The sequence below is a fragment of the Phycodurus eques genome, chromosome 4 (assembly GCF_024500275.1).
Source record: "Phycodurus eques isolate BA_2022a chromosome 4, UOR_Pequ_1.1, whole genome shotgun sequence".
Taxonomy (NCBI): Eukaryota; Metazoa; Chordata; class Actinopteri; order Syngnathiformes; family Syngnathidae; genus Phycodurus; species Phycodurus eques.
This window is the reverse complement of record NC_084528.1, coordinates 7,275,924-7,298,418: the sequence shown is the minus strand read 5'-3', so window position 1 is coordinate 7,298,418 and position 22,495 is coordinate 7,275,924. Positions and strand designations below refer to the sequence as shown.

The window sequence follows — 22,495 nt, the reverse complement described above, 5'->3', positions numbered from 1 at the left end:
ACTTCGGACATTTTCACATTGCGTACCTGGTGATTGGTGCCTGTGCCTTTCAGACACAAATTGCCAAGGTGGGATATTGCCATGTTACACAGCAGTTGCAGCTCGCTTCATTAAAATAGTTTGATGCATGCTGACATCAGCACAACACTTACCTCAACACAAAGGAGAGTTGGCAGTGATTTCACACTCCTGTTATGGCGGCCGGAATTACGCCTCCTATACTACTTCAGAAGCCAATTCCCGACTTAACTTCAAGCCTCCATCCTGCATTCTACAGCTTATACTAAGGACAGTGAGTTGGGGGAAAAACCGTGATCGCAATGTAAATGGCGATTTTTACTCTAGTACTGTAGTAGTATACTTTCGGCTCCTCCCATCCAAATTGCCATAGCAAGACACTTGCATGATCGACTTGGAACAGATTTTACACCATATGCCTTTCCTTGTGCAAATATTGTATGCAGTGTATTGTACATAACACTTATTGTACACAGTGTAAATTATTATTATTTTAAAAAACTTCAGTATTTGTTTTTGCTATTTTATCAACCGTAATGCTTGATATTGATGAACCTTTTTACTCATTCAAATCAACATGGTGTTCTGTTCACTTGCATAAACACATTTTTGCATCTTGATTTTTTAAAAAATTATTAACAATACAGCCACAATATTAGTATTAATCCAGTTGCACATTGAAGAGAATAAATTAAAGTCATGAGCTACCATAACACATACATTTGAGATACATAGCTACGTATCTTGTTTGAAAACTGATTTTAAATGTCTGCATGAAATTAAACGGTAAACTATGTACAAAACTACTACTCCCAGAGTGCTTTTCTTTAACCGCCGGATGTTGATCATTTGTTTTGCCAAACTTTCTCTTTTCATCGATGACATGTAGCTTCCTACGTTGTACGTTCTGCATGATACTCATTTACGTTTGCAATTGAAAATCAGTGAGTATAATGTGGCATGAATGATGACCTATTACAATATTTTTTTTGACTAGATGCCCTCTTTCTTGTGCAGTACAATTCCCACCCACTCCTCTTTCCTGATAAGATATGTTTCAGTGCGTCTACGGATCAAATATGTAATTTTCTAATCGCAGTCAATTTTATACACTATAGTATTATTTTCCAGCGTACTCGAAGAGGTTGTAGTTCTAATGAGTGCTTTGGCGTGTATGCAGTGTCCCACGTTATGGAAGGCATCACAAGGTAACGTCAGGAATAGGACTCTGGCTGGTGATGTTTTTTGAGAATGAAAATAGAATGATTCCCCCCTCATGAATGTATCTATCCACCTACATTTACAGTAATTCTTCCATGTGTGTTTCGTTCTGTGTGGCTGTTAGCTAATAGCACATGTTTTGAAAGGTGAGCTAACGAGACTGTAGGCTAGCTAGCTAGCTAACACTGGCTAGCATCAGCTGTTTTTACACAACTTTGCACTTATACGGGAACACACATACCCCTAATGTTTGTTGCTTTACATATGAACATTTTATTATACCGAAACACTTTTAGAGCTTTTACGTGATTACTATTATACATTCTCATTTGGTACACCTTGTATATGTCGATAAAGCTGCTAAGGATAACGATGCTTTGTGGTTAAGAGGACTTACCATACCACAGCTAATACCAAACTGCAGTATTGTAGTGTATATATATATCACTAGTAATGTTCTCATTATTGCATTTGCTTTGCTCTGTCGTCTCAGTTTGTTATCTAACAACAACAACAAAAATAACTGTTTTCCACATTTAATACATTCAACAGAGTGACATTTTTAGTTTGTTACAAGTTATATTAATATTCAAAAACATACATATGCATTATACTATATTGGGCACTTGAACTCAGTGTCACCAAGTGTGTGTCCCCCATCAGTAATCTGTACAAGCTACAAGCAATATTCAGTAATGCAATAACACGAGCTGAAAGTTCTCCATCTTGCTATTGCTACATGTGCAGCAGCAACTCCACAAAGAGCTGATTAGCATCTATACACAACCGTCCCTATTCGGGACGTAATTAGGTCAGCAAAACTCCCTTTGATTTGGAAAAAAAAAAATTAAGATAAGTGTATTACATTGATCCAAGCAGGAAATAGTGTTGGCACTTCTCACTCACGAATGTTTGTCTCTTAACCTGCAGGTCATGCATGCAGCCTGGCCTCTAACCTGCACTTTTTACAAAACAGCCAGAGAGCCATTGCGCTTCTAGTAGGTGCAGGCTCTTTCTTCATCTAGCCTCCATTCTTCCCCACTGCCTTCAACAGCCGAGAGTTCCCTATGTTAACTCTGTTGAGTATGTTTTACTATATCTGTCTGCGGCGACGCTCCAGGAGTGGAACTCGTGGTGAGGCACTGACCAGTCGGCGAGCAGTGGAGTCTGGCCAACGGGCGATATTGCCTGTCAGTGTGGAAGTGGAGCAGTACACCAAGGAGGTTTTGGACTTCAGCTCTCATTATGGCAGTGAGAATAGTATGTCCTACACTATGTGGAACCTGGCTGGTGTGCCTAATGTCTACCCCAGCTCTGGGGATTTTACACAGACTGCTGTGTTCAGAACTTATGGAACATGGTGGGAACAATGTGCCAGCGCTCCGCCACGTTTCCGGCGCACCCCTAAAGGTTTCTACAGCCAGGATTATATTGAGCTGGGCTTCGAAGAGCCTGTTTACCCTACAGCTGTGGAGGTGCTTGAGACTTACTATCCTGGGGCCATTGTTCAGATTCTAGCCTGCTCGCATAACCCCTTTTCCCAAAATCCGCCCACGGATGTCAGGTGAGGCAACCATCTGGTTTGGAAAACTATGAACAGACACAATGTGAATTTGTAATTGGATGTATTGTATAAATTTGCATATGAACATGCTTAAGTATGATATGAGAATTCCTGAAATTGTGGTTACTGTCTCAGAGTAGGCGGCACGGTGACGACTGGTTAGTGTCTGCCTGTTCTGAGGACCGGGGTTCAATCCCGGCCCCGCCTGTGTGGTGTTTGCATGTTCTCCCTGTGCCTGCGTGGGTTTTCTCCGGGCACTCCGGTTTCCTCCCACATCTCCAAAACATGCATGGTACGTTAATTGAAGACTCTAAATTGCCCATAGGTGTGAATGTGAGTGCAAATGGTTGTTTGTTCATGTGTGTGCCCTGCGATTGGCTGACAACCAGTTCAAGGTGTACCCCGCCTCCTGTCCGAAGATAGCTGGGATAGGCTCCAGCACTCCCGCGACCCTTGTAAGGATAAGCGGCTCAGAAAATGGATGGATGGATGGATGTCTCAGAGTAGTGAAATTAATGCAAGTGCTTAAATGCTCCCGCGTCTTATCTGGATGCGTGTGTAGTGTTATTTCATGAGTGTGACTTCCGATGCCTCATACCCTAAACAATTACTCTATTTCTCATACATCCTTAATTGCAATGTCGTGAAAACGTATTGGCCCCCTTCTCAAATTCGTATATTTTTTGCATAGTTTCCCCACTTTAATGTTTATGATCATCAAACACATGTAAATATCAGACTATAGAACCCAATTGAACTTAAAATGACTACGACAGCGTGGCCAGCCCGGTGATTGACTGGTTAGCACATCTGCCTCACAGTTCTGAGGACTGGGGTTCAAATCCCGACCTAACCTGTGTGGAGTTTGCATGTTCTCACCGTGCCTGCGTGGTTTTCTCCGTGTACTCCGGTTTCCTTCCACATCCCAAAAACATGCATGGTAGGTTGAAGACTCTAAATTGCCTGAAGGTATGAATGTGAGTGTGAATGGTTGTTTGTTTCTATGTGCCCTGCGATTGGCTGGTGACCAGTTAAGGGTGTACCCCGCATTTTGCCCGAAGATAGCTGGGATAGACTCCAGCACGCCCGCGACCCTAGTGAGGATAAGCAGTACGGAAAAAGGATGGCTGGATGAACTTAAAATGCTGTTGTTAAATGGTGATTTCATTTATGAAGTAAAAAAAATAAAATGATTCAACGTTACCTGGCCCTCTGTGAAAAAGGAATTACCCCCCTTGTTAAATCATGAATTTATTGTGGCGAATCACAATTTTTGGTTAATTTTCCCTGATCACACCCAAGCCTGTTTACCTCCAAACCTGGATCTGTCCCAACAAAATCAAGTTGGACAAAAAAATCTAAAAAAGCTGCAACGAAATGACACGATCCAAAGAAATTCCATAAAAGTCGAGAAATAAAGTAATTGACATATATCAGTCTGGAAAGGGTTATAGAAGCCATTTCTAAAGCTTTAGGATTCCAGGAAACCATAGGCAGCGCTATTAACCTCACATGGGGAAAAAACATGGAACAGTGGTGAACCTTCCCAGGAGTGGCCGGGCGGCAAAGATTACCCCAAGAGAACACCAATGACTCATCCAGGAGGCTACAAAGGAACTCAGGACATCTTCTAAAGAACTGCAGGCCTCCCTTGCTTCAGGTAAGGTCAATGTTCATGACACAACAATAAGGAAGAGACTGGGAAAAAATGGCATCCATGGCAGAGTTCCAAGGCGGAAACCTCTGCTGACCAAAAAGAACAGAAAGTCTCGTCGTACCGCCCCCTCTTTTTCCTCTCAATAAATGAAATCACCATTTAAAAACAGCATTTTAAGTTCACTTGGGTTGTATTGGTCTGATATTTACATTTCTTTGATGATCTGAAACATTGAAGCGGTGAAACTATGCAAAAATGTAAGAGTTTGAGAAGGGGGCCAATACTTTTTCATGGCAATGTATATGACGATGCCGTACTTTCAATTCCTGTTGTCTTTTATGTCTTGGAAGTTACCTGAGCATGATATTTATATACACGCTACTGAATTTTAGCTCTCTTAACAAATAGTTTGGATTGTGTCCATCATGTACTGCAAACTTCAAATACTGTCCACTCCACAATTGGCAAATACTGTATTCCACCAGGTTGTTAATAGGTCTGGGCGATATGGGATTGAAATAAAACTTTTGTTGTAAAAAAAAAACAAACAATCCAGTTTCCGATAATAATAGATTTTCCCCCCTTAAATAAAAAGAAAAGGCAAATGATAATGATATTATTCAAAACAAATATTTGTTTGGGATTTGCTTTATTCATCCTGAAACCAAACATGGGCTTTTAAATACTGTTACTCTCCAGTATTAACCTTCTCAACCTCCAGAGAAATAATTCTTTTTTTTTTATTTTTTATTTTTTTTATTTTCAAAGTGAAAATGAAAGTTTCCTCTTAGAGAAAATAGCCTTTTAAACAAAATCATAAATACATTTCGACCATACTTTTGAAAGGTTTGACGATTTAACATCAATAAACAACAACAATATTCCCTCTGGGATTGTGAAACAAAAACACTGTCACTGAACATTAACATGAATAAAGGCTGCTGCTTTTATACAAAATGTACTTTTGTCCCTGAAAATGCTAACCAAAATCCTGCCTACAGTATATAGCACTGCAGGTACATGCCAGGTAGGTGCTTGGTTCTCATACAAAGATTTGGCAAGGAAAATAAGCTTTTTGACAATATCAGGGTTTAGGCATACACTTTTACTGTACATGTTATAATGCCACACCACACATTAGGAACCTGCTTATAGCAGTTTTGGAGATGTATTTTTGGGCTATATTCCTCAGCCATGGGAAGTTGATTGAATGGTGCTTCCACCTTTGAAGTGGATCAACATGTTGCTTAATCTCTCTAAAGTGTTTTCTTCTTTGTTAAGATTCACAATAGAATCTGTGACATAGGGCACCCATGGTGGAGTCCCACTCTCACTCTAAACAAATCTGACTTACTGCCAGCATAATGGGTCAAACTCCAACACCGGTTGTATAGGGACTGAACGACCCCTATTAAGGGTACCCGATACTCCTGGAGTATCTACCTCCTGCAGGACTCCCCGAAGGACACGATCAAATGCCTTCTCTCCACAAAGCACAAGTAGACCGGTTGGGTAAACTCCCATGCTCCCTCAAGGACCCCGCTGAGGGTGTAGAGCTAATGAATTGTTCCACTGCCAAGTCTAAAACCAGACTGGTCCTCCTAAACCTGAGGGTTCAACTTCCTGATGGACCTTTTTCTCCAGAACCTCTGAATAGACCTTAGCAGGGAGGCTGAGGACTGTGCGATCCCCCTGGAGTATAATATTAGAGGAGGAACGTGTCGTCCATCACCCAAGATCATTGGTTATTTCTGCTTGAGGCATGGAACTGTTAAAACTGCAATTTATGATGAAAAATGTAAGAAAATGTCATGGTATATAATCTCAATGAGTTAGACCGTGAATGATAAAAGTTATAGTAGTATCCTGAATAAGATAGTGACATACAACACAAATGTTATGAGGATATTTTAGGCAAGAAAAATACTAATCCTAATAAGTACTAAATAAACATCGAGAAGTGAAAAAATAGTGAATTGGATATTCATCCCGTCTAATTTCTCTCATGCAGGTGGGAGGTGTTGTGGTCAGGGGAGCCCACTAAGGTGCTGGCACCACAGGCTCGCCAGTTTTCACCTAACATCAAGCACATCAGTTTTCCCACCAACCTACTACGCCTGGAGGTCAACAGCTCTCTTCTGGATTACTACACTGAGCTGGATGCAGTAATCCTACGCGGTGTGAAAGAGAGGCCCATGCTTGCGCTGTACAAAATGCCTGTCATCGACATCATTGACCTGAGTGACAGCGAGGAGGACCTGTCTGATTTGGGAGGTCCGTTCAGACAGGGTCCAGATCGCAGGACAGGCAACGGCTACTTTGACAAACTACCCTACGAGGTGAATGATGGTGAACTCTAATGACGGAAAATGTTCCATTAGTTGTATTATTTTTTGATGACTGAAACTAAATCCTGGCTATGATATGGCTCTTGCTAAATGTGAGGTTCAAGTAGCTGTTTTCTCAGAGAGAGCAAAAATTAAAAGATGAATAACACACAACCTAAATAAATTAAACAAACTGAAGATAATTGGAATTTGTCTAATACTTGGCAGTAGTGGTAGCAAAACCAAGCCAGTCAAATGCTGATCACGTGCCACTGCCATCTGATAATTTCGAAGTATTGCTATGCCACTTTTGAGACTTCTCAACAAAACTGAAGATAGACTCACTGACTCAGACATTTACTGAAGTGTATGTCTTCAGTTTTGTTGGTAATGTATGGATATATTATGATATACTTGTTAATGGAGAAATACTTTATTCATCCTGTGAGGGAAATTATTGTTTGTACAGATATAAATTTATACCGTGAGAGTAATTAAATTGTTTTATTATGTCAAGCAATGTTAACATTGCGCAGCAAAAATAGTCATTGTATTCCAGTTTATAATTCCAATTTTCATTTAATGGTATTTACATCTAGATGTGATAAACAACACAGGACAGAGCACCTTTTGTTTGAAGCCATCCACTTTTCAAGTATTGTAACAGGCCATGATTAAATTAACTTAAAGTGATAACATTTCATATTTGGTGGCATAACCCTTACTTGCAATAACAGCATCAAGCCTGCGACCCATTGACTTCACCAGACTGTTCCATTCTTCATTTGAAATGCTTTTCCAGGCCTTTACGGCAGCCTCTTTCAGTTCTTGTTTGTTTCTGGGGGTTTCTCCCTTCAGTCTCCTCTTCAGGAGGTAAAATCCATGCTCTATTGGGTTAAGGTCCGGTTACTGACTTGGCCAGTCTAAGACATTCCAACTTTCCCCCCCTGATGAAGTCCTTTGTTGTGTTGGCAATGTGTTTTGGGTCATTGTCTTGTTACATGATGAAGCATCTTCTGATTAGTTTGGATGCATTTTGTGTAAATTGCCAGACAAAATGGTTTTGTAGACTTCAGATTTCATTCTGCTGCTACCATTATGAGTTACATCATCAATAAAGACTTCTGAGCCTGTTTCAGCAGCAGTCATGCAAGGCCAAGCCATGACATTACCTCCACCATGCTTCACAGATGAGCTTGTGTGTTTTGGATCAGAAGCAGATCCTTTATTTCTCCATACTTTGGCCTTTCCATGACTTTGGGAGAGGTCAATTTTGGTCTCATCAGTCCAGAAAATTTTGTTCCAAAACATTTGTGGTTTATCTTTGTACTTCTTTGCAAAATCCAATCTGGCCTTCCTTTCATTCTGCTGATGAGTGGTTCGCATCTTGTGCTATGGCCTGTATATTTCTTCTCTTGAAGTCTTCTTCAAAGAGTGGATTGTGATACCTTCACCCCTGCCCGGTGGAGGTTGGCAAACCATTTTGTCTGGCAATTTAAAGAAAAATGCATCCAAACTAATCGGAAGAAGCGTCATCATGCAACAAGACAATGACCCAAAACACACTGCCAACACTGAGCTCTGAACATTTGCAGGGTTCTTTTCCCCAATGGCAGATTTCAGCTCCCCCCCAAATATTTTCAATAGGCTTGAAATCAGGACTCATTGCTGGCCATTTTAAAACAGTAAATTTGTTTCCTTTTCAGCCATTCCAGTGTACTTTTGGATGGGTGCTTTGGGTCTTTGTCTTGCTGGCGGACCCATGATCTTCGCCTCAAACCAAGTTTCTTGCGCTGGCTAAGAAATTTTACTCTAGAGTCGCTTGACCATTTTCTTATTTCATGATACCTGTGATACAGTCAACGCCTCCAGTACCAGATGCAACAAATCAGCCCCACAGCATTATGGATTCTCTATCACACTTGACTGTTGGCAGTGTGTTCTTTCCCTGGAAGGCTTTGTTGAGCCGTCTACAAACATACTGTTTGTGTGCATTGCTAAAAAGCTCTGTTTTTTGTTTTATCTGTCCATAAAATATTGTTTATCATTTGCAATTTCTCTGTAGAAAAATGTTGGTTCAATGATAAATTTTCTTCAGGAGATATTCCACATTTAATACTTAATGGGTGCCAATAATAATGAGCACGACTGTGCCTACAAACTATATAGGGACTGGCGTGCCAGTAAAACAAACAAATAATACACCAATTACTGTACCTTTCCCTACCAGAGATTTGGTCCAATTATAAGATATGATTGTCATATTATCGATTGATTATCACATCCCTGCATCAATAGTCATTTTGATTAGAACAAAAGGTGTATTATTACATGTAAAGTACAAAGTTCTATTCTCTTTGAGAATTTTTTATTTTTTTTCAGGAATAAAATAATCTTTTCCAGGATCAAAGTAATATGAGAGTAAAGTTGTATTTTTGAAGTTCACTTGGTAAAACATGACTTTCTTCCCTTGTTCAACTTCGACTTTAGTATCATAATATTACGACTTTGTCTTGGGAAAATACAGCTGTTCTCGTAAGATTAGGACTTTTTACCCTAACAAAATACATCTTTTTTTTCTTGTAAAGATTGTAACTTAATTTTCTCACAATAAAAGATGAATTTATTATTGTAACACTATGACTTTTTAATTCCAATTGCAATTCGGGGTACACATGGTAGGTATGTTTAATTGCTGTTAGGACTATGAGGGGCTACTTGAAAATATTTCTCCATTGTCAGGGGTTCCTGGACCCAAAAAGTCTGAGAACTCTCTCACTGACACTCATTGAGAAAAAGCCATTTCGGGAGTCACAGTGGCAGATTTATGGGCTGACTTAGTCACGCTCTGTCCAAGGGCGTGACCAAGTGAGGCATTTTTACCTTCTGTCCTTTATCCAAAGTTGCCGCTGTGTGCTCAACTTTGGTTGATATTTATTTATGCTTTGTTGCCTTCCTCCTCAACTTTTTACCTCTTCTCTGATCCTCCATCCATAGCTCATTCAGCTGATACTGAGCCACCTGACCTTGCCAGACCTGTGCCGTCTGGCCCAGAGCTGTAAGATGCTGCACCAGCAGTGTTGTGACCCACTACAGTACACCCAGCTGAGTTTGCAGCCCTACTGGGCCAGACTGAGTGACACCTCCTTGGGACACCTGCAGAGCCGCTGCACACGCCTCCAGAGGCTCAACCTTTCTTGGACTGGCAACCGTGGAGCTCTCACCCTGAATAGCTTCAGCAGGTCAGACTGTCAGCACGAGTTCTCAAGTATAGAAATGGCCTTGAAGAACGAGAAAAGTTTAGGAAGAAAGCTTACGAGTTAAACTATCTTTTAAATTGGATGGTACTTTTAATCTCTGGTAATTCTTAACATTGATGAACATTAAATAGTTGGTAATATGGCAGCTAAACATGTTTGTTTAATCTGTCCATATTTCTCCTTTGTCCACAGTTTCATGAAGGTCTGTGGGCTCAGTCTGGTGCGTCTGGAGCTGTCTTGCTGCCACTTCTTGAATGAGGCCTGTTTGGAGATCCTCGCCCAGACTTGTCCAGGACTGCAGGAGCTAAACCTGGCCTCCTGCGACCGCCTTCCCCCACAGGCCTTCACACACATTTCCAAACTTACACGCCTCCGCAGACTGGTGCTTTATCGTACCAAGATTGAGGTAGGCGGGGTCAGCACAAGCCAAAGATATTTTCATGTACACACATACAGTATATCAGTGCCCTTGTTGTTTGTGACCGTGAAGAATTACGCTATAACTCGGAAACCTGCATAAGGTTGCCTAGTTACCTCATAGCAATGCGTGTTGGCTCTTTATTATACACTAAGTATTTTGTTATTTTAACATATTATTAAGTCAATGACCTGTGAACTTTTGTTTCAAGCATTTTTATTTTCAATCTAACACAAAAAAAATGGAAACACGCCTGAGTTTTCATAATGCCATTTTAGGCTCAGATCAAAAATACAAAATAAAAAAACGCGTCATGGGACTGTATTTGAGCTGGAAAGTTTGGTAACGAGCATAGGTAAAGATGTTTTAGTTTGTTAGCCGACACAATCAGGACCACAATCACAATCTATCAGCCATATTATAACATGGGCAATCAAATCGCTGCTATTTGTCGGTCCCATAGAGCATTGTTTTCAAGTCATCCGTGTCCACGTAGACTTGGGGCAAGTCACTTAAACAACAGTTAAATTAATTCTTCTTTCAACTAATGCACAATGACTGCAGCAATACAAGAGCAGATCGTCCGTGTCAGACATAATGCAATTGCAGTAACTCTTCAAAGACGTTCATCCTTGATATAATATGGCTAATCAATCATTTGATGGATCAGCGTGGTTGATTGTGGTGGCTAACAAGCTCATGTAGCTTTACTCATGCTCATTGCAAAACGTCTGGGTCATGTAAACAATAACCAATTAAATATTCAACTCAAACTCAGTCTTGTATTTTTCAAAATCGTATTCATGGTATGATATGAGCCTAAAATCGAAATATGAAAAAAAAAAAAAAAAAAAAAAAAATTAAAAGGTATTTTTTTGGTATGGGATTAAAAAAACACAACACGAATATAACAAAAACAATAAAATAATCAGTGACTTTTTTTATTTTTTGATATGCGATTGCCAATTGAAAATTCAAACTACTCCTTGCCCTTACTAGCCAACTAGTTAAGATTCCTGTCTTAATATATTTGTTTTTAATGTGTGTTTATTCGATGGCACATGTCTCAGAATAGGTACCATTGAGTGTAAAATAAGCAGTCAATTTACACTGATCATGGGCGGATTTGATGACATGTTACAGTGCTCATTTTCAGGTTGGTCCAAAAGGTATAACTACTGACTAAGTTGTCAGAACTTAGTGTTTTTTGTTTATTTTTGTCATTTTTTAATACTGAAGCGTTGTAGACACAAGTTGAGTCACTGCAGTGGATCAACACATGCAGTTTCCTGGTGGTTGTTTACAGCGAGACGGAATGAGCAGTGTTTGTTGTCAGGCTGTCATGGTCTTGTCACTCAATATATAAATGTCTCTCTCACCGAAGAGAAGATGCCAGAGGCAGAGTGAAGCATGTCTACGCACTCTGACACTGTTTCACTGCTGATAAATGTGCCAGCATAAAAACTAAATCTTTTCTCATCTGCAGTTGATGCACTATTGACTGACATTATTCAGCCATAATTTATCATCCTTTTGCACTTTCATCTTAAGTATATCTGCAGTAATTTTTCATCTTTTAAATGTCTTTGCTAAGAAGTTCAAGTCCATGTAATTTGTGGGACCAAAATAAGTTTAAATCCAGTAGGAATTATAAATTGTATTGTATAAAATTGTGACGTCTAGAGCAGTTCTCCAAATAGAACCATCTTCTGGGTGTGCTCAGCTTATATAAAACTCTTACATTCTTCTTGTCTTTCTTCTTCTTGTCTCTGTAGCAAACAGCTATTCTTAGCATCCTGACTTTCTGCATTGAGTTGAAACACCTGAACCTCGGGAGCTGTGTCAGGGTGAGAGTAAACACATCATAAACACAAACATAGATTAGTATAAGGCTTTATTAGTTGTGCAATGGGGAAAATTCTGGAATATCATTACAGGAAGCACGTCTTCCATAACAAATGAGACGTTAACAGATGTTTGATGTAAAGGAACTCTCATTTTAATGCTCCATTTAGACAGAGACGGACATGGCTTCTTGACTGGTATAGCCTCCAGTTCACCTGTGAACCTCAACAGGATAAACAGGATTGTAAAGAGATGGATGGATGAATGAATTTTGTTGTTGAGTAAAACACTCCAAAATGTAGTCTAGTTCAGTGATTTCTCAACTGGTGGGTCGGGACCCAAGACTGGGTTGCCGACCCATTTTGGGTGGGTTGCGGACAGCTGGTAAAAAAAAAAAAAAAAAAAAAAATTCTCTTATTCTGATTCTTTCAGTATGGTACAGAGGCGTACCAAGTTCCCACACACACCATAGTGGAAAAGCGACAAGAAATGTTTCTTCCAATGCGCTCTAGCCACTAGTTTACTCTGTAAACATATACCGTGCAGCTCAGCATCTGGCTGGCGGACGTCATGTCCAATTTGGTCTCACTGGTCTCGTTCATGCTTTTCAGCAAAAACGGCAGGCTACAGTTTTAATTAAGTGGATAAAACAATGACCCCATATTAGAATCAATAGGCCTCATTCACTAAAAAATGCATAACAAATGTTCTTACTTTGTGCACAAGTTGAGGGTGTACGCAAAATCACAGTCGGAATCATGACACGTGCGTATTGGCCAATTTTCGTCACATCACTGTGCCTATGTTAAAGGAGGAGGTATTGGGTCTTAATGGTTCATATTTCACTAACAATTGTTGATTTTATGTGTTTTTGTTCTCAACAAAATGAAACTGGCAGTCATTTCCAATAATATCAATCCATTTCGGAGCAATTGGTAAATAACTAACTGCCTTTGGAATGCCCCTTTTTCATCCTCTGACAGTCCTCTGACATTTTTGACAATCGTTTGTCAACTGCAAATCTTGGGAAATGTTGTTCGAGACTTGTAGCGTGCATGTGTCCTTAATCGAATTGAAAACTCTAAAGCCTTGGATTAATGCAAGATGTTCGATTGCTTTTCCGGGTGGACGATCAAAGCATGAACCTGCGCAATCTGCTTGTTGTATGACAACTGCCAACACAGACAGCAGCGGATACGCACATACGTACATACAGCGCATACAGGACAAGCACTTGAACAGAACGAGGGTAAATGTGATGAAGTGTCATTTTCAAGGTTATTCAGGATATTAGTCAACTCATTAGCAAATTCACGATTGAAGTTATTATTTAAATTATTGTTTTTATGAATGACTTGTATCAATATGTTGTGCATCTTGGGTTAAAGACGTGTGTGTGTGTGTGTGTGTGTGTGTGTGTGTGTGTGTGATCTCCAAAGCTGATCCTTCATTATTGGGGCATACACATGGTCTGAGGAGATTATACATTTTTTCGTAGAGTAAAAACAAGGGCGAACATATTGAAGAATCACAGATTTGTGCATCAAATGTTTGTACGCACAATTTAAGCACAAATTTGTGCGTACCCATGGTTAGAGAATGAGCCTCAATGTGTTTTATGCCATTTTGACCAAGAACAATCATTTGTATTATAGTAAGTATTACGTTTTGGTCCATGCTTGTCTGTTTTTATTTATATTTTTTTATTTTTAACTTTTTTAAACATTTGTTGTGTAGTAATCACATACGCTCAACATTTTGAATGTTGAAAAAGAAAATATCCATCAGAACAATGTCAACGAGCAGATTAATGTTGTGGTGTGTGTGTGTGCGTGTGTGCATGCTTGTGTGCGTGCGTGCTTTTGTGCGTGCATAACTTTCCATGCAGTTCCTCTCCATTGTTCGTCAACTTAAACAATGCAGTGGTGGCAGATGACCAGGTGGATTCCACAATGACTCCTGCCTTTACGGCCTCTTCTTTCTCTTTCTTTTGGCCTCTCTGCTACTTTCTTGTGGCCGAGTAGTGGCTTTTGTTACTCCACACATTGCCATTACCTCAACGATTAGCATGTGCAGTTGGGGGCAACCTGCCACTAGGCTTCTCAAATGTGGTCCGACAAGCTCCCTTGAAAGCTCATTGAGAAAGAGCCATTGTTGATACCACTGTTGAATTCAGGGTGCTCAGCCATGAAAAGGTTCAGGGTGGCCATGTCTGGGATGTTGTTCCACTGCACCGTTGACCACCTCTGTGTTTGTTGCTTGCAGGTGTAGGTGCCAGCCATTATGTCTATGGTGTCTCCACCTCCTTTTGTGTGGTTGTAGAAGGAGATGACCTCAGTTTTTTTCTTTGTGGTGTCTTCATCCACCACTTGGCTGTGATGAATCGTGCTCAGTGGCACAACAGCTTCTCATTTCTTTCTGACATAGCTGATGGCCATGGTCAGGGTGTCATTGAATTGACACAAACCAAACTTGAGCAAGTGACTTAATTCAGGACCAAAACTAGTAAGTAAACATCGGAGAATATAACAAATTCACTTGTAAAGTGGATTGCTCTGGACTGTAGACCACTATTAGTAGTAGAAGACAAAGGATAAGAAAATATGCTACAGATAGCGACATGCGATCCAAGTTTTCAACTACCATGCAGAAAGGCTATGTCTGGCAAATTCAACATGATAACGAAAAGCAAGCAAAATTGGATGCATTGCAGAAAGTGGAATATGTGGCTCTGACTGGGGATCATTGGACCTCTGTTAGTAATACCAATTACGTCGGCGTCACTGCACACATTGCTGATTTCACAGACAGGACATGGCATCTACAGTCTTTTGCCCTGGCTGTGCAGAAGACAATCACCAGACACGATGCTGAAAACTGTGCAGAGCATTTTCTCCCCCCAGAGGAGGAGGTTCTACAAAAAGTAACCACAATTGGAACAGACAGTGCACGACCAATTTCAACACATGCCATGTGTTACTCACATCTTGCAAAGAGCCATCACTGTTAGCCTTGCCGATAGTGGGTTTAGTGATGCTTTAGCAAAATGTTGTAAGATAGTGTGTCACTTTAAACACAGCCCTGCTAATACAGAGGAACTACACCAGGAACACTCAAGACTGGGGCAAGAAAACAAGCCACTCATGCAGGATGTAGCCTCAAGGTCGAATTGAACGCTGGAAATGATTTCTCGTCTACGGATAAATCAAGAGGCTGTTTTTGCTGCTTTAGACAAACAGAAGTTCAAGCTAGTTATATTAACTCCATCAGAGCTGCTAAAACTCCAAAAGCTGGCGATTGCCTTTGTGTCATGCAGGGAAATAAAATAAAATATTATTCATGGCATTTTGCATGGCATTTGTTTATTTAAAAAGCTCTATGTTTTACAATTATTTTGTAGATTAATAATTACTTTCCTGAATTGTCTACTGCAGCGTTGTGATTCATGTTCAATGGTTTTACCTGCTCTCCACCACCTGTACCGCACCATGGAGGTCTCTGATGATGACTCAACATACACTGTGAAATTCAAGACTGCTTTCACAAAGGACTTATCCCAACGTATAGCTACACTCAACCATAAGTGCCTCAAGATGTCCACTGTGCTTGACCCACCCTTAAAGGATTTAGAATGTCATGCAAGGGGAGACTGAGCAAAGGTTTGGATAATGCCTTGCACTACTGCAAGAACAGTGTAAGGATACCACCACACAGGGGCCAGCAAAGAAAAATAGCTTATTTCTCTCTTCAGTTTTTTCAGTCTACAAAGTTTACAAAACCATTTTGTCTGGCAATTTACAGAAAAATGCATCCAAAATAATCGGGAGAAGCTTCATCATGCAACAAAAACACACTGCCAACACAACAAATGACTTCATCAGGGGGAAAAGAGTGGAAGGTCTTAGAATGGCCAAGTCAATCACCGGACCTTAACCCAATAGAGCATTTTACATCCTGAAGAGGAGACTGAAACAAACAAGAACTGAAAGAGGCTGCAGTAAAGGCCTGGAAAAGCATTTCAAATGAAGAATTCAACAGTCTGGTGAAGTCAATGGGTCACAGGCTTGATGCAGTTATTGCAAGGGTTTTTCCACCAAATATGAAATGTTATTCACTGTAAGTGACTTTAATCATGTCTGTTCCGATTCTTTTGCTCACTTGAAAAGTAGGTGGCTTCAAACAAAAGGTGCTCTGTTCTTTAACACATCTAAATGTAAATACCATAAAATAAAACTTTTGTCTCATATTCATCTTTTGATCCGAAACCCATATGTGTTCAGTATACAACAAAAACAAAGGAATTGGCCTTGCCATTCCAATACCTTTAGAGGGGACTGCATATAAATAGTAAATGGACTGCACTTATATAGCGCTTAATGTACACCATCACAGTGCCCAAAGTGCTTTACATTCACCCACTCACACACACATTCATACACCAATGAGCGACTGCTGCCATACAAGGCGCTGCCAGGCCCACTGTGAGAAAATTAGGGTTCAGTACAGTTGTAGCCGGGATTTGAACCAGTTATCCTTCGATCACTGGACGACATGCTCTACCTACTGATCCACAGCAAAACACACACACAAAAAAACATGCACAGACGCCAGAAAGAACGCATTCGCAATAATGTTCATCAGGCAGAAATGAACTAAGTTCAGTTCACGTTCGCACAAATAAAATGAACTTTTGTTCATTGAACTCGTTCAGGTACAACACTTGCATATGGCCGTCCTTCTCCGGCATCTCTGGAACCTCGGGCTATGATGATCCGGGCCAATCTGGTTCGACCGCTTTGCATAGTGTGGCTGGCCTAAGGATTTAAAAACAAATAAATAAATTACCTATGCAGAATAATGTGAAATTTAAATATTTGGATCGGGAAAATAAACCAAAATAAAATTGTGCATTACCTCTAAATTAATGCTTGCACTTTGTTGTGTCACCTTTTGATTGTATTGTGTCTTTTGTTTGTTTTTAAGCAAAATGGCACATTAGTTTGCCGCACAGATGTTATTTAATTCATCAAAATGAAATGCATTTTATTTGGATTAATTTCTGGTTCTTGGCTGCTCCAGTCTAAAATATTCTTCTGTCGATGTTTTCTTGAGTTAGAAGGAGGTGGAATTACTGTTCATCAGAATCAGAATCAGAATCATCTTTATTTGCCAAGTATGTCCAAAACACACAAGGAATTTGTCTCCGGTAGTTGGAGCCGCTCTAGTACAACAGACAGTCAATTTACAGAACACTTTGGAGACATAAAGACATTGACAAAAAACAGTTGTGCAAAAAGATGCAGAGTCCTCTAGCACTTAGAGCAGTTCGAATGACTAATATTGCAATAGTCCGGTGCAATGACCATTGTGCAAAGGGCGCTGAGACTTCAAGGAGTGTATGCGGTTTAAAGTGACGAGTAGTGTGATCATCTGGGACAATGTTGGTTTGTGCAAATGTTACAGATACTCCTCAATCAGTGTGCAAATGGAGCAGATGCTACTCTGGCATGAGTGGCCAGTATATGCAAATAGTGCAGCATGGCAAGACAACTACAGTGAGTGCACGAGTAATACATAATTGGCCCCACAGAAATGTGACAACGAACTCAAGTCAAAAAATGTCCAGCTTGTTGTAATGGAATTATAAGTTAGGTGTTTAAGAAGTTGATCGCAACAGGGAAGAAGCTGTTGGAATGTCTACTAGTTCTAGTTTGCGTTGATCGGTAGCGCCTACCTGAGGGAAGGAGCTGGAAGAGCTGGTGACCGGGGTGCGGAGGGTCCGAGAGGATTTTGCACGCCCTTGTCTTAGTTCTGGCAGCGTGCAAGTCCTCAATGGTGGGTAGGGCGGTACCGACAATCCTTTCAGCAGTTTTGATTGTCCGTTGCAGTATTCATATTCATATTCAGTTTGCTGGCATTTTGCTGCTACCACCATGCTTTCTGGTGTATCCTGTACTTTTGGTGGGTGCAGGGTTGTTTTTGTGTAAAATAACCTTTGTGAAATTGTGACAAAAAGGTTCAAACTTGGACTTATTAATTATAAGGCATACTTTTAAAAGACTTTTGATATTTTTTTTCCTTTGGAAGATGAGTCTTCCATCTTTGATGCCCTAGCCAGAGTGCAGATGTACTGTATGAAGAAGACAAGACATTGTCACATATTAGTGCCCACATTTAATTGCCAAATATTCTTAGTTCTTTTAATGATGCTGCTGGCTTCTTTGCAGCCTCACTGACCAGATTTGTTTTCATTTCAGTTTGTCAATTTCAAAGGGACGCCCAGTTCTTGTCACTGCTTTGCCATTTTGTTTGCACACTTGCTGAAGATGGATGTCCATTCAAACACCTCCCAAATTATTTGTAACTTTGTTGATCATGTTTTTTATTTACTTTGTGGATCATTGCTTTTTGCTGTTCACCTTAACTTAGTAAAGTATATGTAAAGATGTCAAAGAAAGTTTTTCCCAGCTGACTCTGGGTGAGAGGCGTGGTAAACCCTGAACTGATCACTAGTCAAACGCAGGGCACATAATAGACAAACAAGCATTAAAGGGAGACATTTTTGGATTGAGCTTAAGTCTCCCGATGAGACCAGATCATAAAATTGTGATGATAGACTAAATGTATGAGTTTGTGCAGTATCATCCATGCGTCCATCCATTTTCCGTACCGCTTATGGTAGCTTAAGGGTCGCGGGTGTACACCCTGAACTGGTCACCAGCCAATTGCAAGGCACATAAATTGCTCAGTATTATGTCAACACAATTTATTTGGTCACGAATGCTTTAGGTTAATACTTCCACTGCACATGCTAGTGAATGTACCCTAACTCAGACAGATTGTCAACAGATTGAAGACTATGATGTCGTGGCCAGTATGCTGGCTACTCGGTGCCGCTCACTATGTTCACTGGACTTGTGGCGCTGCAGAAACCTGACAGATCGTGGCCTGAATGAGCTTGTCTCTGGCTGCAGGTAAGTCAAATCCAGCTATGACTGCCGACAACACTTCAAAGCTCACCTCGCCTATGGAGGTCTGCTTGATGGAGAGATGTTTGGAGCCAACTCACTTTTACAACTATTATTTGTTTGATCTGCAACTACTCAGAATGTTAGAGGAGCTGGAATTGGGCTGGTGTCTCACACTGCAGAGCAGCACTGGATGTTTCCAACATCTCGCCCGCAGCTTACCACGTTTACGCAAGCTCTTCCTCACTGCCAACCGAACAGTCCGTGACTCGGACGTCGAGGAGTTGGCTTCCAGCTGCCCCTTGCTACAACATCTGGACATACTGGGTAATTTATTTTGTTGTTATTTACATAATAGACATACCCGTGTCATGGCAATGGTGGCAGCAACATTGTCACACAAGTCATTCAATTCAACACGTCAGTAGTTGGGGGGGTCCGGACAGTGGCAGGTTATGTCATGCAGTGGTAGAGAAACTTGGACTGGTTGTTTTAGAAATGCCAATTTTTTAACTCTGATGAAATGCAAGGCCTTTATCTGCCTTGCTCTTGTGTGGTGCCCTCACTCACAACTCAAGTCAGACTCTCACTCACAACTCGTTAGACTCTCAGTCACTCTGATTCTCTCCAGTTACGCATGTCCATTAGAAGCTAATTGTGCTATTGCCTATTTATTTGTGGCATATAGGATATGTTACTCATAAGCTCACCAAAACATTAAGGGGTTAGATTGTCCCTTTGTGGCTCATTGTATGACGATACTGTACTATGAACAGATCAACATACAAGCAAATAGCGGAACCTCTGAGGTCGAACACGATCTTTTCCAAGGTGCTGGTCGACCTCTAATTCCTTTAAAGTTTAAAAGTGTATTTCTAATGGGAAATAACATCAGTAGAAATAATTAGTTCCAGGGTCAATTATTGCAATCATAATTATTGAAGTTGTACGATAAGTGATTGAAATACAGTGCTATAATCACTTGAATAAAGTCACTGCTGAAGTGGCATCCATTGATCAAAACTATTCTCATAACATAATATGTATATTGACATTCATATTCATGTTGTGACATGTCAGGTACACGGCTTGTGAGTGCTGCCTCGTTGAAGAAGCTCCTCCAGTCGTGTCCACACCTGCTCCTCCTGGATGTTTCCTTCTGCTCGCAGATAGACACAAGGATAGCCCAAGAGCTATCGAGCCTCTTCCCCAGTGTAGCCATCAAAAGGAGTTTCACGCACTGACCGCAGCATGGTCTCATTTCGCACTGCATTCAGGAAGCTGGTGGAGGCAAAGTGGTGCGCAGCAGCAGATGGAGAGATGCTTCAGTATCTTCTATTAGTGGTCAGTAAATAAGGCAGTCAAACTGAGGATGCAGTAGAACAAAAAGAAACAACCACAAACTGCCAACCAGAGGGCGATATAATGTGAGACGGAATTATTGTTGGACACTGGAGTGAAGAAACTGCATCTCTGTAGAATATGAAATGCCACTTCTGAATAGGCCAACAACACATGGCTACATGCCTTTGACTTACAAAATGACTCAAGGCAAAAGAAAATAAGACAAATGTGAAACTCAACCTTGGTTACAAAGTGCTGGGAAAGTAGCAAAATGACTTTGTGTCTAGTGACCTCCATCTTGTAAGATGAATGATCAGGGCTTTGGTCAGTGCCTTCTCAGAGTGACCATTAGACCAGCACTATATGTGCAAGTATCATAGACTACTCCATTTTGATGGCAATATGTATAATGCGCACCCATGACTTTCTATCCATGGATATATTTATATGCAATAAATGTTAGTGGGGTCCCCTCTTAAATCATTTTTCAGTCAGTATTATTATTAATACTAAGGTTTGCTTGTTCATCAGTAACTTATGTATTAGTGTGGCGCACCCTTGTGTTTAGTTTTAACACTGGCTTTGCGGAGGTGTTTTCCATATCTTACGTGATCACTGGCACGTCAGCCGGTTTGCACAAGGTACTGAAAGCTTGAGAGGTTATGTGCTCAGGTAACACGTTCACTCCGAGTGCAAGATAATAAAAAAAAAAATAGTTAAGACACAACAAAAGCTGCAGAGGGTGGTTAAACACGCATAAGCTCTATCAACATTCACATTATTGCAACAATTTATGGTATTTGGGGACTAACTGACTTAAAACAGCCTTTTAACAACTATACAACGGCGCTAGGCACGCTCGGAAATCCTCTGATAGCGAGCCGCCATGTTTTTTATAATGGGGTCATTGTTGACGTCATCGTGGCGGCTTGCTGTCAGGATTTCCAAGTGTGACTAGTGCCATTGTATAGTTGTTAAAATGCTGTATAAATCATTCAGTCCCCTAATCCCATAAATAGTTGTAATAATGTGAATCCCAATCGAGATTATGTGTGTTTATTCCCCCTCTGCAGCTTTTGTTGTTTAACTATTTTTTAAAATTAATACAGTAATACATTACTAAAAAAAACCTAGGAAACCTTAGTCTTATAATACTTCAGTGTAAAAACTATACACTAGGTTGCATCACAACCTCAATACTTACACACAATAAAGGAGTGGATAAATTAACGTTTTAAATGTGAATCTCAATATGATGTAAATTTACGTTATAAGTCATATTTAAAACTGATTGCTTTTCTAAAACATATCTACTCATGTACCTAATTTCACTGTGAAGGAATTTTCTTTGACTATACCTGTCTATCATGCACTATTGACTTTTCAAGATTCTTTTTTTTTTGGGGTGGGGGGAATTTGCATTATACATGAGAAATTACAGTAAACCCACAATTCTTACATACATATACATAGTGTACATTGTATGTACCACCACCAATCCATCCATCCATCCATCCATCCATTTTCTGTACTGCTTATCCTCACTAGGGTCGCAGGCGTGCTGGAGCCTATCCCAGCTATCATCGGGCGAGAGGCGGAGTACACCCTGAACTGGTCGCCAGCCAATCGCAGGGCACATATAAACAAACAACCATTTGCACTCACATTCACACCTACGGGTAATTTAGAGTCTTCAATTAACCTACCATGCATGTTTTTGGGATGTGGGAGGAAACCGGAGTACCTGGAGAAAACCCACGCAGGCACGGGGAGAACATGCAAACTCCACACAGGCGAGGCTGGGATTTGAACCCCGGTCCTCAGAACTGTGAGGCAGATGTGCTAACCAGTCGTCCGCCGTCGCCACCAATCC

At 40.5% G+C, this 22,495-nt stretch overlaps 1 protein-coding gene across 5 annotated transcripts; it reads left to right on the top strand.

Annotated features, from left to right (window-relative positions):
- Positions 1-868: 868 nt before the first annotated feature.
- fbxl4 (F-box and leucine-rich repeat protein 4) lies at positions 869-21,105 on the top strand. 5 transcript variants are annotated; one of them, XM_061673797.1, is made up of 10 exons: positions 869-1,226; positions 2,170-2,241; positions 2,360-2,803; positions 6,472-6,799; positions 9,785-10,029; positions 10,240-10,453; positions 12,241-12,312; positions 19,160-19,284; positions 19,418-19,605; positions 20,359-21,105. In XM_061673797.1, the coding sequence occupies exons 3-10, from the start codon at positions 2,502-2,504 to the stop codon at positions 20,520-20,522; spliced, it is 1,638 nt and encodes a 545-aa protein (XP_061529781.1). In that variant the 5' UTR covers positions 869-1,226; positions 2,170-2,241; positions 2,360-2,501; the 3' UTR covers positions 20,523-21,105. The 5 variants fall into 5 exon arrangements, with proteins under 5 accessions (XP_061529781.1, XP_061529777.1, XP_061529776.1 ...); XM_061673793.1 differs by having other exon boundaries at positions 869-962; positions 2,170-2,803; XM_061673792.1 differs by having other exon boundaries at positions 2,170-2,803.
- Positions 21,106-22,495: the final 1,390 nt, after the last annotated feature.